Source organism: Charadrius vociferus, unplaced genomic scaffold (genome assembly GCF_000708025.1).
Source record: "Charadrius vociferus isolate BGI_N301 unplaced genomic scaffold, ASM70802v2 scaffold51, whole genome shotgun sequence".
In the NCBI taxonomy this organism is placed as follows: Eukaryota; Metazoa; Chordata; class Aves; order Charadriiformes; family Charadriidae; genus Charadrius; species Charadrius vociferus.
Genome location: NW_009646939.1, coordinates 1225348 through 1241151, shown reverse-complemented (window position 1 = coordinate 1241151; position 15804 = coordinate 1225348). Strand labels below are relative to the sequence as shown.

At 38.0% G+C, this 15804-nt stretch overlaps 1 protein-coding gene across 1 annotated transcript in view; it reads right to left on the bottom strand.

Annotated features, from left to right (window-relative positions):
* The window catches only part of LOC104295236 (prostatic acid phosphatase-like), a 19188-nt gene extending 4395 nt beyond the window's left edge, over positions 1–14793 (bottom strand). Inside the window, exons 1-7 of the mRNA XM_009894959.1 lie at positions 14680–14793; positions 8696–8791; positions 7209–7295; positions 6225–6377; positions 3652–3750; positions 2033–2137; positions 873–1005 (exon numbers count right to left, since the gene is read on the bottom strand). Of these exons, the coding sequence (XP_009893261.1) occupies positions 873–1005; positions 2033–2137; positions 3652–3750; positions 6225–6377; positions 7209–7295; positions 8696–8791; positions 14680–14793 (787 nt within the window). The remainder of the gene's footprint in view (positions 1–872; positions 1006–2032; positions 2138–3651; positions 3751–6224; positions 6378–7208; positions 7296–8695; positions 8792–14679) is intronic.
* Positions 14794–15804: the final 1011 nt, after the last annotated feature.

Here is a 15804-nt window from a genome sequence, read left to right as displayed (position 1 = left end):
AAAGAGGGTCTAACTGGTATGCCTGTGAACACTAGAAAAAAAGTCCTGACCACATGATATGGCCCCTCTATCAGCTAGTGGGCTTCCATGCAGGCCTGTGACTGTAATTACTATATGGCTTGATCCAGGGATGTACGTGCCTAGATGATGAGGCTGCTAATAATTCTTTACCTCGGTCTAGACTGCAGGGTAGGTGCATTACAAAGCCTAGCCCCAAATGGTCTAGCCTGCAAATATTCAAGCTCACTTGTTTGGGTTTCCTGCTCATGGACACCTGGGGATCACACGGTAAATGCCTGGGTTGTGTCCTGAAGTGGTGTCATATGTGCATAGCCTCTGAACCTCAATTTTGGAGCTAGGCTGTAGTCCCTTTTCTTGCAGTATAGGCATAACTTGAATCTGTCATCTTCTGTTCTGATCGGACTGTTTTGGAACAGCTTTATATCAGTCTTTCAGAAATCTACCAATGTGTTGACAAGGTTTTGGCACAACTTATAATGAGTATATCAAAGGGAAAAACAAAGATCAGGAAACAATTAGAATAAATATTGAAGAAACAGAACTTAAACTTAATCTAACTTAATGTCAGGCAAGTAATGATCATGCCCATGAAGGCTTGATTTTTTCCCTTGGATTTCTATAATCTTTCTTAAAATCCTAAAGACATTCATGTTTAGGCCTTGTTTCAATATCTCATCCATGCAATTGCCAGCGTGCAGCACATATTTTTATGCTTAATATGCCATCCCGTACCCATAGTTACAAATCAAGGTTCTGTATCAATATTTTTGCATAAGTAAGGTGACAGGATGTTGCATGTTATCATAAGCATTGTCTCCTACTTTCTGAGATCTATGCATTTCTTTATTTACCTCCTTGTAGTCGTGATTTCTCTTCTGTTTTATAAAGTCCAAATAGCGATAATAAGGACAATTCTGCCAGTTTTTCCATCTTATTGATTACATCTTTGGTGGCCCATACAGGGAGACTATAATTGTGAATATCCTAGTGACAAAGGAAAAGAAAATAATGGGTTTTTCTTCTGTTGGTTTCCATCATACTGTTCCCCAGCCTCACACTACTACATTCAGACTTTCTGAGGCTGCCCTGCAATTCTTTGCCCAGTGTGGTTTCATTCATCAGCATACGCTGAAATACCCTTTGTGGGAGTGGGGATCAACCTGAAGTGGATGAATGGGAAGAGGGGAAACACCTGTGTGAAGGGGTTCCCTTGTAGGTGTAATGTGTTCTTGCTATAGAGGTATATGGTTTTGGTTTTCCTCGTGTGAAAGATTGCAGACATGTCTTATCCTCTTCCCTTCAGGGTCTTCAGAGTATAACCTAACTCCAACTTCTCCTGCCTTTTCCATACGGTTGTCCAGATAACAGTTCCATCACTGGCCATTTACAGACAAGTGTCACTCTCCAGTCATGTTAAGAGTGACAGTGTCTTATAGTGTCCAAGTGCCTCAGTGTGAGGAGCATATGTTCAACAGCCTTCATGTGCTGCTGATAATGACTGGGGCCAAATGGAATCATCCCATGCTTGGAGCCAGCCTGATTTTATTCACCAGTAGAAACCATCATCTTCTAATTTTCTAACTGATAGACCGTAATCTTATCCCTCATTTTCAACATCTAAGTATTTTGATGTTTACCTGTTGATAGGTTAAAGCAAATAATTTCATTTTCCTGTTAAAAATCATAAATATGTCCTAGGCAGCATGCCCAAATGATTCTATAGCAGCATATTAGGAAGGAAAATGAGGGAATAAAAGGAATGGATTTCAGTACCTGTGCTTCAGAATAAACCTTCAAATGGAAACAACAGTTTCCCAAGCTGTAAACCATGTTTTTGGGTTATCTTTTACCAATGCATTAAAATAGAACTTAGATCCAAATAAAATAATTAAAAAAAAGGCAAATCCAGGAGAGAAGGCAACTCATTCCTATGAAACCACATTGCCATGGTTTAATTGAAACCCAACTTAGTAGTTATATTCTTTCCCGACCTCTATTGCCTTATTATTACCTCACAGTATAGAGTATCATACGTATTCCAGAGTTGGAAATTGTCCAGTATTTTAAGATGATTTAATTCAAGTCCTGTGTTAACTGCCATTGTTTGTAAAAAATCCTGGAGAAAAAAAAATTGAAGAGTATACCACAGATATTCAGTACATATGGAACATTTATGCATACAGATTCATTAGCACCCAACCTGGCAACACAGTAGTGTTTAATTTTACACAGGTGAAACCCTTGTAGTGAAAGATTTTGGTTGCAGATTTCATTTTGTAACCATTTCAACGTACTGATCTCTATTTCAGACACTGCTTTTTCTCAGCCCTGCTATGGATCAGTCTGGTGCTCTCTCTGCTGCACTCTTCTCTCACTCTTCTGGCTGCTCCAGAAGGCTACCTCAGTCACCTCAAGCCTTCAGATATAAGGAAGAGGGAGGCACTAAGGGAAAGGAACATGAGAACAAGGATGAGGAAAAAATAGGAAATTAAAGAGAGCTGAGGCAAATATTCAGGATGAGGCAAAAAGAAATTGAAAAGGAAAATAGATTTTCCTTCTGCCATTGAAGGGCAGCTGAATATCTAAGTAATAGTTCCACAACAATTCCCATAGGGATTCTTGCTACGTGCTACCGCAGATGAATAAGGGGACTCCTTAATATCCCTTATTCCGATGTTACCTGTTTCATACTAGTAGCTGAGAGAGAGGATAGCTATGAAGTCATAATTCACCTCCCATTGCAGATGAGTGAGGCTGACCAGAGTAGCTGAGCTAGCAGAAAGTTAGGAATAGACAACAAAAGAAAAATGTTGGGTTTAGCCCAAGCAGTAAGCCCGAAGTGACTTTGAGAGAATGTTTACAGGTGCGTTCAGGGTGCAAAGGAACAAAATACTCCTGCTTTATTTGTGCAGTAGTGCTGTTACAAAGTGCATGGTAGGCAAAAAAAGAGAGCAGCAGTAACCACTATCTAGAGCAATTATTATCCACAAGAACACGGTTGCTTGAGGCAGGTATCATTCATGTACCTGCATTCCACTGCAGCACTGGAATGGGAAATTCTGAATCTCTGACTGTGAAGATTTATGTCAGGGCCAAAACAGAAGCATGTCTTGTGATGGATCCAAAATGCATCTCAGAGGAATTTTCATAAGTCAGAGTGTTCACCTGGTTGGACTTGCTTTAGTTCTCTGTTGTAGTGTCAACTTCAGAAAGTCACAGCAGAAGGGCATAAACCTTCCCAAGTTTCAGATTTATCAGACTTTTTAGAATTGGTTTTGTGCTACCCTGTAAAACTGGAAATTGCTGCATCCAGAAATTTCTTCTCCCCTCAGATCATGGAACTTTAACTATATGCTACTCTAAATAGTATCAGAAGTTTAATGTTAAATTCACATTTTAAATGGTTAATATAGAAAAGTATGAGAAATTCATAAGCATAACAGACATCCTGTTTGATCATATTGGCCTGAATTTCTGATTTTAAGAGAGTCCTCAGGATTTGGGTTGGGTTTTTTTTGCATTTATTTATTTTTCCATTTTAGCAAAAGGAAAAAATGCAATTCCGTAACTCCTATGTCTTAGTTACTTTCCTTCTTCTTAGATTTTGTTTCCTTTTTTATTTTTTCTTACCATGTATGGTTGTATTCTAATTTGAAATTCACTAGATGTTTGCGTTTCATTCTGAAGTTCATCAAAACGTGGACAGCCAGTCAGAGGAAAATGCAGCTTCTGAAACAAGAGAAATAAAACTTAGAATGTTTCTAGAATTAATCAACACACCTCTAGTTTTTCTATTTCTGTGGTTGCTGATGTAATATTTGTTAGACAGATTCGTGGATGTGCTACAGCTACATCAGGGTCCATGATCAGGAATCTTAAAAAGCTACCATTTTCCTCTTAATTCCAGAATCCCCCCAGATGCAGCTTGACTCCAGCTGGAACTGGAATCTGAATTGCTTCTGTGTCTACACATTCTGCTCTCATCTCTTTGGAGGTAATCAGCGTATTACGGTAAGCTTTTAAAATACCTCTTAACAGACAGAACTCAAAACAAAGGTGACAAATTGTGCTCCTGAAACATCAAAAATCTATGAGCCTAGTGGGTCTGTTCTGGTTTAGGGGTATGGTTCACTTTTAATAACTCCAAGTGTATGCATTACGAGGTCACCTGATAGTACATATTTGATCTGAACCATGTGTAAATACATATGCATCCATCAAACTGTGCTCTGGCAAGTATGCTTTATTCCAGTTGCAGAAGGATGGATGATACCTGATCCAGTGTAAACTGTTAGTAAAAAGTTATGATGAGCAAAATAAGCTTGTGCTGGTTCAGCACTTTATGTCACATCACTAGAACATTTTTGACCCAGCACTAATATTATCCTATAACCATACAAATCATGTCAAGGAGAAATTAACTTCATTATCTATGGCTTATGTATGTGCAGGAAGGCCTACTCTGTCATGGGGTGAACATTTGCAGACTGCACTTCCAGTGCTTCTCTTTTCTCTTTGATTTGTCAACGCAAAGCTTGCAGCAGCCACCAATTGACACCAGCATACTTTCACTTGGACAGATTTCCAAGCATGCATTTTTTCTGTAGCAGCAGCACACTGGAGGGTGAAGGCTCAAAGCTGCAATATGAAACTGGGGAATGTTGTTTAATTACTCAATAAGAAATATTTCTCTTGCTGTATTCTCTTGCTTAATTATCCCCCTCTAGGTGTTATTAATCAAGCCACTCCCTTTGGCCTCATTAAGCAGTACTCGGTACTGTTGTCTGTCAGGTCTTGATAGATCTCAGTGGCTGAAAAATAAACTGTGATTAGGTTTTTTTACAAGACTGTACTTGGCCTCAATTTCCCGCTTTGTGTTGCTTAGGGCTTGAAAATACCCTCAAACATCTGCTTAGTTTAACAAGGGAGCGATTTTTTTTTTCCAGGTGGTTTGCATATTTAAGAGGAATTTTGAGTTGTCACCGAGGTGTGTGTCAGTCAATCATCAATACCCGCCCCTGAAGCAGCTGCAGAAGTGATGTGGTACTAGAGATTCCTACAAATGAGCTTGCCTTCTCCAAACAGGCCATTGCACTGCACTGTGATTCCCCTAAGGGCTTTGAGATTTTATTTGGCCAAATCTCTGACCGCTTTGGTGCTTTTTCATGTCTTCTGGTGAAAGAACTTCCCCTAGTGTTCCACATTTAAATAACAGTGACGTTCTTTTGTTTAGGGAGAGAGTCAAGTTTCAAGCTGAATCACATTATGCGTAATCCAGTTTGTGGAAACTCTTTCTCTGTACCTGCTTTCAGGCATGGCCTCCAAGAACGGAGGAATGCCAATGGGAGGCAGGTGTGGCCAGCCCCTAATGACATGGTCCATCCTCTGATGTTGGTGACTGGATAGGCATTCATTTAATAAAGTTTTTGTATACATTTCCTTAAAGTCAACTTCTGTCCTCAAAGGCAGAAGAAAATTAGCCTTTCTGTCATTACACTGTATAACTTTTTGTCCTTGTTCAACACACTGTTCCTTACACAGTCCTTGTCACAGAAGCCAGTGAAATTAATATCTAAACCTGAGTCAGTCAGGGAGAGCTGCCTATAGTAAAGCTTCTACAAGACCTAACATTCAGGTAGGTCTGCTCTTATTATGAACCGCAAGGCAAGTGCTAGGGTTTCATTAAACATTTGTATAGCACTAAGCATAAAAGGACCCTTGTCTGTAATTAGGGCGCCTAAGTGCTACCAGAATAGGAAAGTAATAATTGAGACGTCATTACAGTGGCTGATGAAAATTCCATTCCTTGAGTAAACTATGGAACAAATTTGCTAAAGAGAGGAGTTCTGGTTAGCTGGTTGGTGCTTAGAAAAGCACTTGTCCTCTCTAAAGGTTTCGGGCAGATTCCGTACAATACTGTCCACAAGTGTCCTTGCCAAGAGAAATGTCAGAGCTGTACCTTAAAGAAAATGGTAGTGTGGATGACAATTCAGGTATTCTGCAACTATAGAAGGAGGATTTTCATGCAGCTATTACAGTTGACCTATGACACACTTGCCAGCCAGTAGCTGCGGTTGATGTTTTCTATTAGATTGAACTCAAAGAGAATAGAAAGTATTTTTTAGTTTTTTTTCCCCCTTTTTTCTCTTCATTGCTTCTGGGAGAGTTTAAGGCATTATAGGAATTTTCCAGTCAGTACTCACCTGGTCTCCTGATTTTTGCACAACGTGAACTGGGATGGGTTGCCAGAGAAGGTCAGGGTTCCAAATTTGGCTGCTAGTTGGTGGAAAGAGGCCAGAAAGGTATGACTGGGCACTCATAATGGTGCGATCATAATCTGTACTTTGGATATAAAACTGAAGATATAATGGCAAAGAGTTAAAAATAAAATGGAAACAATAAAAATAATAAGGAAATTTTACCCAACACATCAATCCTGGCTTCTTGTAGTTTTATGTTTTTGTATAAAGTCAAAATGGTGAAACCATACTCAGCTTTCTAGGGCCCTACTTCATTTGCATAAATGGAATTGCCAAAGCATCATTCAGTTTGGAATCTAGCCTTCAGACTGAACTAAAAAGAATAAGAAAGCATGATTTAAAAGAAGGAAGCTCTCCATCTTCTGACATTCAGAGGAACACTGATACGGTTCATCTGCTATACCTCAGCACTTAAATCTGTAAAACTCTCTTGGAACCGTGGCAAAGCTATAGTCTTTTATGCCTTCCCATCAATGCATCCCCAAAGTATTGACCAAAATGGTAGAGATATCTTCCCCACAATGGATCTGTACCATATGACAAGGACATCCAAACAACGATTAGACCTCTGCTTTACAAGATGAAATATGTGAGCATGGCCCATCACGTGGCAGGATATGCATTCACCTTTCAACAGGGTAGAACAATATTGGGTCACTGTGTATAAAATCCCAATTCATTCGGTGGTTTGGAGCTGTTCACTCCTGGAAAACTGGGCAGTGGAAGACCCAAACTGAATGTAGGAGCTGATAGTTAGACTTCAGTCTATGTTTTTACCTTGACATAAAAGCCTGACTTTCAAAAATGTTCTTCTATTACCTTAATTTTTCCATTAATGAAATTAATATGATGATGTGCTTTTATCTAGCACAAGTCCATAGTTCCGCTATGCCAGAGAAATGTCCTCCAGACAGTTCTGCTATATACCTCTCGCCGGTCGTATGTGCTGTTCAAAAAGTTTGAATATCTTTCCCTCGTGTACTGTCCAAGTTCGAATAGCTGCTGCATTCCAGTCTGTGAGGCAAACATACAGATGACTATTAGATTAAGGTGGTTGGAGAATCTTAATGTAGAAGTTTCTTTTCTATTTTTTTTTGTTGTTGTTTTCAGCAATCAGTTTTTAAGTGATCATTATCCATTTGCATAGTGTACTGTATATGTTATAGGTGATCTAGAATTTTTAATAGAAATACTCATTTATATCTATGAAAAAATGACACGTTCTGAAATGCTAAGACTCCAACATCTGCTACAGGGAAGGCAATGCACCTGGTTCTATACAAATACAGTTTCCACAGTGTTGTAGCTCTGCAGACGCTCCTGGAGTTATTAATGATCAACATTGTAAAGAGTATGTCAGGTAGTGTGACAGCTGAGAAAGGATGATTGATAACCCAGTATTTATTATTGTCATTGCTCTGCTATTTGAACAACCTGATAAATTTGCGGCTTGCATTTTATGCCTTAAGTAAAATTATTCCATCTTTGCCTTGGTGCACTTGCAGTTGTCTTAGACTGCACACTGTCTTTTCTGTTATTCATTTCCAAAGCTGTGAGCTGAACTTTTCAACTTTTAGCTCTTAGAGAAGTACATTCTTACTACTGTTGCTAAGAAGATAATGAAATAGAAAAAAGCTTTCAAAAAAATCTGTGCTAAAGCAGAAATTATTTTCTTCTTACAACATAAGCTATGTATCTGTGGATAGTAATGTGTTGTCTGTGTGCCTGAATTTTACAGATCTTTCAAGCCTCACGTAAAACACTAAATGCTGAATTGTCTCTGATTCATACTTCTACATCATGATGAAGTATTATTAGGAAATGCATTGGCCTGTCTTTGCTCCAGGATTTCATATGTCAAATACAGTTAAAGAGCTAAGGTTTGATGTAGAAATGCAAGAAACAGGTTCAGTGCACCCTAGTGAAACTCTGGGCTGCAAGCAGCCTTATTAGAAGACACGTTGTCCCCAGAGAAAGTCTTCTGCTGCAAGACTTCCCTGGTTTTGTGAGTAGGTGACTGCCAGCCAAACGATGTGATGTGGACTCATCCCTTGAGCTGGTGAGCAGATAGCATTCTTTTGCCCTATTACAGGGCCCTGTGCTTAGTGGTCATTAGAAATTCATCAATGTTAAGAGTATAGACATTGTTTAAACTTGCCATTTATTTGAATGCAGACACATTATCAGGAAGTTGTTGCTCTTAGGAAGGTACTTATGAAGCTGTGATGAACAAGATTTAAATTTAACAGTAGTTGGATGAATAATGTTGTGAAAATGTTTATGAATTATGGGGTATTGCTAATACCAACTATAGGTACTTGGGATTTGCTAGTGTTTCTGAGACACACATAAAAAAATCTGTCCACTGCCTATTTTAGTAGCATATATAAGTGCTTCTAAGAAAGTCAACATACCTTGGTAAGTTGTCCAAATCCCTGGGGCCATTCACTTTCTTTGTGTAAATCAGTTGGAAAGTTTACAATTGGTGTTCGGTCACCATGTCGGAAAACCTAACAATATTACCAATAAAAAAATTGAGTTAATTACTGTTGACGTTCCTTTCTTACCTCGCTAGAAGTCAAGCATACGTTATACTTCCAGTGCCATTTTTCAAATGAAAATATTGGAGAGTCTCCAGAAACCTAGTCAAGTAGGATTGGAGTACATTCTTTACACACAAGTATAGGTATAATTATATAGGAATTTAGTGCGCATGAGCCTGATGATTCTTCCTCCTAGAACATAAAGTTAATCAGCCAAGATGTTGATACTGAGATTACATCCATAGCTAGGCACCTACACAAGAAATCTGACTGAATTTTGGACACGCAGCACCTCTGAATATTAAAGAGTATTTAATCACTTTGACATAGACATTTTAAACTTTTGGTGACTGCTTTTTTCATAGCAGTATCTTTAAAAGTAATTTCATGTACACATGGATCTTATCTTTGATTTCTCAATCATCCTAAAATGTAAAGATGAAAAATTATAAACATTTATACTTACTTAATATTTATTGATACTTTTCATACATGTATGAAAATATTTTTGAAAGCCTGTATGATTTTTTTCTGTTAAATTCAGTGAGAGCAAAGGGTTTGGCTGCTTTTCTGTCCTGGACACTCCAGAATGGTGACTATTAGTGTGATATACTCAATCATATGATTTTTACATCAGAAACCTTAAATGAGCCTTTTTGTATTTTTATTCCAGCATACAAAGCAATTTCCAACTCTCAGTTAAATAAAGTTCTGAAAAACTCTGAATTATCCTCCCTAAGTATGTCAAGTGTGGGCTTAGAAAAGATGAAGTCCACAAGTTTCACATGAAAGGAAATGCTGGAATACAGATTCATAGGGTTCCAGACAATCTTCCAGGTTACTGATCCAAACTGTCGCAAAAGTTACCTTTGCTTGTATCAATGTTCACATAACCAACCTCATTCCTGACTTTGCAGAGTAAAATGACAATGTGGAAGTATGGTATATTTGTTCCTAAAATGACATTTATTCCATAACACCTCACCGGTATACAGCTTGATAATAATGAATACTCTCCATTGCCCGATTAAGCCACCTCATGCTTGCCAAAACATCAGAGAGCTTTGTACACGCTAGTTAGTTTGCCACTCCCACAGGAAGGTGTTTTATGTTTATATTTTTCAAAGTAAACACAAGCAGTGTGACTTAATATTTTAATTACAACACACACCCTTTTCATCAGCCTTCAGTACTAATGTGCACAAACCTGTGCTAGAGCAGGTACTTCAGAGATGAAAAATACTATCCTTTAAAGGCAAATATAATTGGTTTTCTCCCTCTGTTCCTTTCCTACAATAGATGGCAAGGTTTGCTAGAGTAGATGTTACCATTAGAACCACGTAGAAAACTGCTTATTATTTTTTTGCTTTGCTAGTCTTATTTCACTGAAGATGTGGCTAACCTGAAATTAATGTTTCTCAGGAAATCAAGGAGGTTCTTTCATCATCATCAACATGTTCATCAACATGAAATTGCAGTTTCAAGAGAAAACCCACCTTTTTTGCCTGAGTTCAAGTACAACAAAATAGTCCATAAAATCTTTCTTAAATATTTCATTTTTGTTTCTCTGTGCAATGTTTAATTCTGTACATGTCTTTTCATACCAGTCTGGAGTCCCTGTTGGTTCTTTATAATAATTTCTCAGTGCACCTCTAGTGAACAGGAGAATGGGTAAAGAGCTACATTGTCTGGTGATTGATCCAGTTGCATGGAAGAAAAATGAGTAAGGAGGACTTTTGTGTCACTGCATATTTCCTTGGTGTTTTGACATGCTGACATAAATAGGTGTCAGATGGGATTCATAAGTTTTTCTGGACAAGCTGATGCCTCTGTAAAGAATGAAGGTTAAATTCCCAATTACAATGCAGCTGCATACTTTCTTGTTAAATTATCCAGCTTCACAGCAAAGCATTTTTATGAGTAACTGACAGTTGCTCCAACTGACTGACATGTCTATCTTTTTAGGCAATATGTAGCAAGGGATCAATACTTGGCCAATAAGTAATGCCCTTTTTATTATTGAAAAATTACTGAAAATGTGTTCAATTTTTAATACTGGTTTATGATGCTTTATACTTAATGTGCAACATAAACCTCTGTGTATATTTCACTGTCACAACAGTCAACCACTAAAATCTTTCAATAAGCCAGAACAGAGTAGCATTTTACCTGAACAAAGGTGAGAGGGCAAAGAGATAAAGATCAAAAGATATTCAAATATACGTGGGAGCAGGAGATGTAAAGAAAAAATATTTTCTCACTTTGTAACCTGAAGAAATGGAAGCATTGGAGGCTGTTCTCTTCTAAAAAGCAGCACAGCTTCTTCAAGTCCACACAAAATATCAAAAAGTTCAGTTCCATGTTTGTATTTCTGCATCTTTGTTGCACAGTGACATATAAATATGATATTAATGCTAATTTAGAAGTAGCAAGGAAGAAACAAATACTTCTAAGAGCAGAACCCTGTTTTCAGGAATTGAAGGACTAAGCTTCTCGGCCAACTGATTTTTGTTTGTGCTCAAATGTCCTTCTTGCTTGCTACTTCTGAAAATGACCTTGCTTCAGTTGCAGTTGGAAATGAAAAAATGACCTTATGAACAACACTTAACCTAAAAGGCTAACTCATTCCATCACAGTCAGCTACATTTTAGGAGACTTTTTGTTTTAATTGAAAACTTTAAGAAGAGCTTGTGTATTTAAAAGTTTGTCTTTTTCATTGGAACACCTGATACTGTAATGTATCCCTGCAAAGGTTGCCTTGCTCATCAATATGAAACTCATCATTTCGATTTTGTGAAAAAGGAGTTAATCCTGTGTGCTGCAGCATTTATTGCTCCTGGCCTACAGATTGTCTTCCTGACCTTTCAGAAGGCATAGAACATGGCAGGATGAGAGAAAAGGAACAAGGAGGCATTGTAAAAGGTGAAAAGACACTAGAAATCAAGAAGGAAGGGAGGGCAAGGAGGATGCACACAAAAAGAGCAAAGCACCCCTGTTTGGTATATTCATTTCAGCTCTTCTACCTGAAGTCCTTCACCTCAGTCAGTCCTCAAAAGCAATAGATGGATAGTTACCAAATACCCTCTCCTTCAACTCTAATACAGCTTGAATCTGATTTGGTGTCTGGGTTCTCCCATTCACTCTTTGTAACTTTCTGAGGGTGATCACTTCAGACCAAAACAGCCACGTGACTCAGACTTTGGTCAGCATTTGCTTCCATTGTTGCCAGATGAAAAATCATATTGGCGTGGAGGAGAGGGTGAGCTGAGAATATGGCATGTGTAGTATATATAGCATCTTCATTCAGAAATTCCATGAATTACGGTGAATTATCTGTCTCTGAGTAATCGTGAGCCTCTTACAGACATTTTTATTGACAGACTCAACTTCAAACAAAAAAATTTCTTATTTTGAAGCCAACGATAAGCGTGAAGAAACAAGAGAGAAATGGAACCAGTCATGCTTCCAGTTCAGGGAAACCGTAGGTGCAGAAATACTGAGCATGTTTAGTCAAGGTTTCAAATGGCTTGGCTTGATTAGACAGATAGATAACATGCTCAGACAACACTTGCTGTCCTGAGTTACAAGAAGAAAGACATGATGAAGTCACAGTACCTCAGAAACCACACCTCTTTGTATATGTGACAGGTGAAACTAGTGCCTGTGAGGAGGCAGAAGTTACAGGTCAGAACTTCTTTATACAGAGGCAATAAATCAGTATTTCATTTCTACTTGGATACCTGATGGTCCTACGTATTTCCTATTTTCTTCTCTTATGTCTAGTTTAAATCCAGTGCACAAGAATTATGGTGAAGGCTAATGTTTACATGTGAGAAAGAAAATTAAAATAGTGTTTTGACAAATTGGCTTGAATTAGAGCATTTCAGCCAAAAAGACTTTTGGCCAATAATCAAAATGCACAGAATCAGCACAAAGATGGAAATCATGAGGAGAGAGCAAGATACCTTCACAGTGCATAGCACAATTGTAGAAGTGAACAAAAGGGAACATTTGTCTGGGTTTTTTTCTCCCCTGCAGATGTATTTTATATTGTGCAATTCTGGTAAGAAAGTTTTAAATAGTCATTATGACACATTTTCACAATGTAGTAATATGCTCAGGTGAAAACAGCATTTTACAGAGTACAGCTGTAAAATGCCTATTGAATTATCTCAGAAAGATGCCTTTTAGACTTACCTTGACTCTAGCTATACCCTCATTATATCCCATTATAGCAGTGAAATATTCTGAGGCCAATTCCTACCCTATTTATTTATGCTAGCAATTCTGTTCCCATGAAAATTCAATTAGTGAGTTCAGAAGGCAAAATTCAATCGAACACACAGAAACCATGCCTTAAGAAAAGAGATGTATGTTTATAATAAGATTAAACATATTGCAACTTTTTAGGCAGATTGGTCAGTCTAAGGTAAAGTATCAGGGATAAAATGAAGACAGTTGAAATGAAATTTACTATTATTTTAATATTAATTGTGATAAGTTACCCTATAAATAAATCAAGTACTATCTGTTTTCTTTTTTTTTAGTAGGTGGGGAAGGTGGCTGCATAGCTGTGGTAAGCGAGCTGACTGTGGATAGGAAGCCTCTATCTTCATAATGGTGAGTATTTCCTGTAATTCTTTCTGCAAAACCATTGGTTGTTAGAACACAATGTCAGCTGCAATTCAATAAAAGTCTCCTTCCCTTCAAAGAGTTAATTCTCCAAGGCTTGCTGACTGCCTGATTTCATCTGTGTGTCCAGTTCTTCTTCTTATCATTGAAACAACATTTAAGTCTATTGCTCTACACAGAATGTTACTGGAATTAGAGTCCCTGCTGTGTCTAGTGTCTGATAGAGCAATGAGCCTCAGCAGGAGTAGGAACTGGTTTTTCCTGTGCGCTCTGGCCTCTCTCCAAGTGGCGCATCTACAGTGCAGCCAATAGACAACTGGATATGAAAGACTTTATCTAGAGCTAGGTGACACGTTTTGGACACAGTGCTTCTGTCTGTTATCTGTATGTGCACATAATGTCTCAGATAGTGAAAGATGGAAGAAGATGATCTTAAAATTCCTATTTATAAATGTGAATTCCAATCCCCACAACTTTATATTGAAAATGTCCCTTTAGACTACCTATTCTTTATCAGTATACCTCTTATTAAAAAAAAAGAAATTAGAATGAAAAGGACGACGATGCAACCTTCACAATCCAAACTATTTCATTGAATTAATCTCTTTTTTAGCTGAGCTCTTGGGGAAAGTGACATTGAAGTAGTGTCTAGTTACTTTAAAATAAGAAATGGCCCAGCAAAAAAACAATTACAGTCTGCTTTCAACCTAACTGCAACTAATGCAACATGTATCTCAAGTCTCTACGTAAAAATGCCCTTTTCTGTTTCTCAGTATATTGCTGTGCCAATTCAGTTATTCTGAAATGGAAAATACTTTTGTGTGTGTGTGTCAGGGGGTAACTTCTATAACATCATAAGCTTCAGCTTACAGGCACAGAGGAGGTAGGCCATAATCGCCAGCTCCCAGACTATGCATTACAGTGTCAGCAAAATTAAGCAAGAACAGGTAAACCAGACCTCAGAACTCTTAACTCCTGTGCACTATGTACCTACCACAAACGTAAGTTGTTCAGTTATCTTGAAACAATAGGGGTGAGGAGATAAAAATTCTTATAACTAGAAACGTTTTTATCTTAAGTCTTTAAACTCAGTAAGCAAAAGGGCAGCAGTGGTTATCTCTATGTCTAAAAAGACGAAAAGCAACTGCACAGCTTGTTTGATTCAACAGGCATTTCAAATTCCCTGTATTCCCCACAACAAAACAAAAGACAAATCTACTTACTACAACCACAAACTTCAGTTCTCTTTCTGCCGTTGTCTGTTGAAGCAGAATGAGGATAATATGAAAAGAAAAACCCAGGATCCTAGATGGGTTAGGAAGCTGTATTACTCCCATTGTGGCAGACGATCAAAAAAGACTTTGTAGCTCCAGCAGCTGCTCAGGTGGAACAGCCCAGAGGCCGGGCTGTACTTTCAAAAGGGGTGGAACTGCTGCTGGTGAATTTAAAATCCAAGAGGAATGTTGTGTGACTACGCAACAAATTGCATCGCCCTTTCTTTTCAAATTACTGTTTACATTCTCTTTAATCAAATAATAATTCAGTTCCTTTTTCTCTGTGATATTTTTCTCTTTTGGAGTGTAAGGACGAGGTTAAAATATGAAGGAGTTGCTAAGCATTCCTAATGTTTCAATCTACCCGTTCTGTTTCCACTTCTCAGGGCTTGGATTTTTTCCAGACTATAGCATGGCCACAAGGATGAACTTGGAACCGGGAGCCAGGCAATAGTGTTTCTCTTTTCTCATTGCTGCTCAGTTAGTCCTCTTTTCAGCTTCCCTCCCCTGCTTTTTTCTTTCCTCTTCTACATTGTCACTGTGAAATGAAAATAATTATTTCAAACAACACTTCATGTAGGTTAAAACTGCCCATCTTTCAAATAAAATAGTTTAATAACCTTGCAACAAGTAAGTTCTTTAAGCTCCTTGCTGGGCAGTTATTTGCTCTTCAATTTGTGTGTGTTGCTTTTGTTTTCCCTTGAAGTGTATCTATACTTCCCCTTTTGTAACTGCTTATGTCAAGTTCTTTTTTGGCCTCAGTTGTCCAAGAAATTTCTTGTGAACAAGCCCCGGAGCTCACATTTTTATTGTTACTGATTAAAAACATTGTTTCTGACAGTAGCTCACTGGCTTTGAGAAGATTGCTCAGCTTGCTTCTGCTGACTTCCTCTCTATAAAGTAAGAATAATGATACTTCTAGACTTGATTTCATAAGGATTTTCTGTGTAAATGAATTACACTTTGCAGAGACCTATAAATCGAGTTGTCTCAATGTTAGAACTTAAGATCCTCTGTGTATTGTCTGAGTCTTCCCATTCCTGTCATACCCAAATCTGTCTCAGGGTCTTCTGT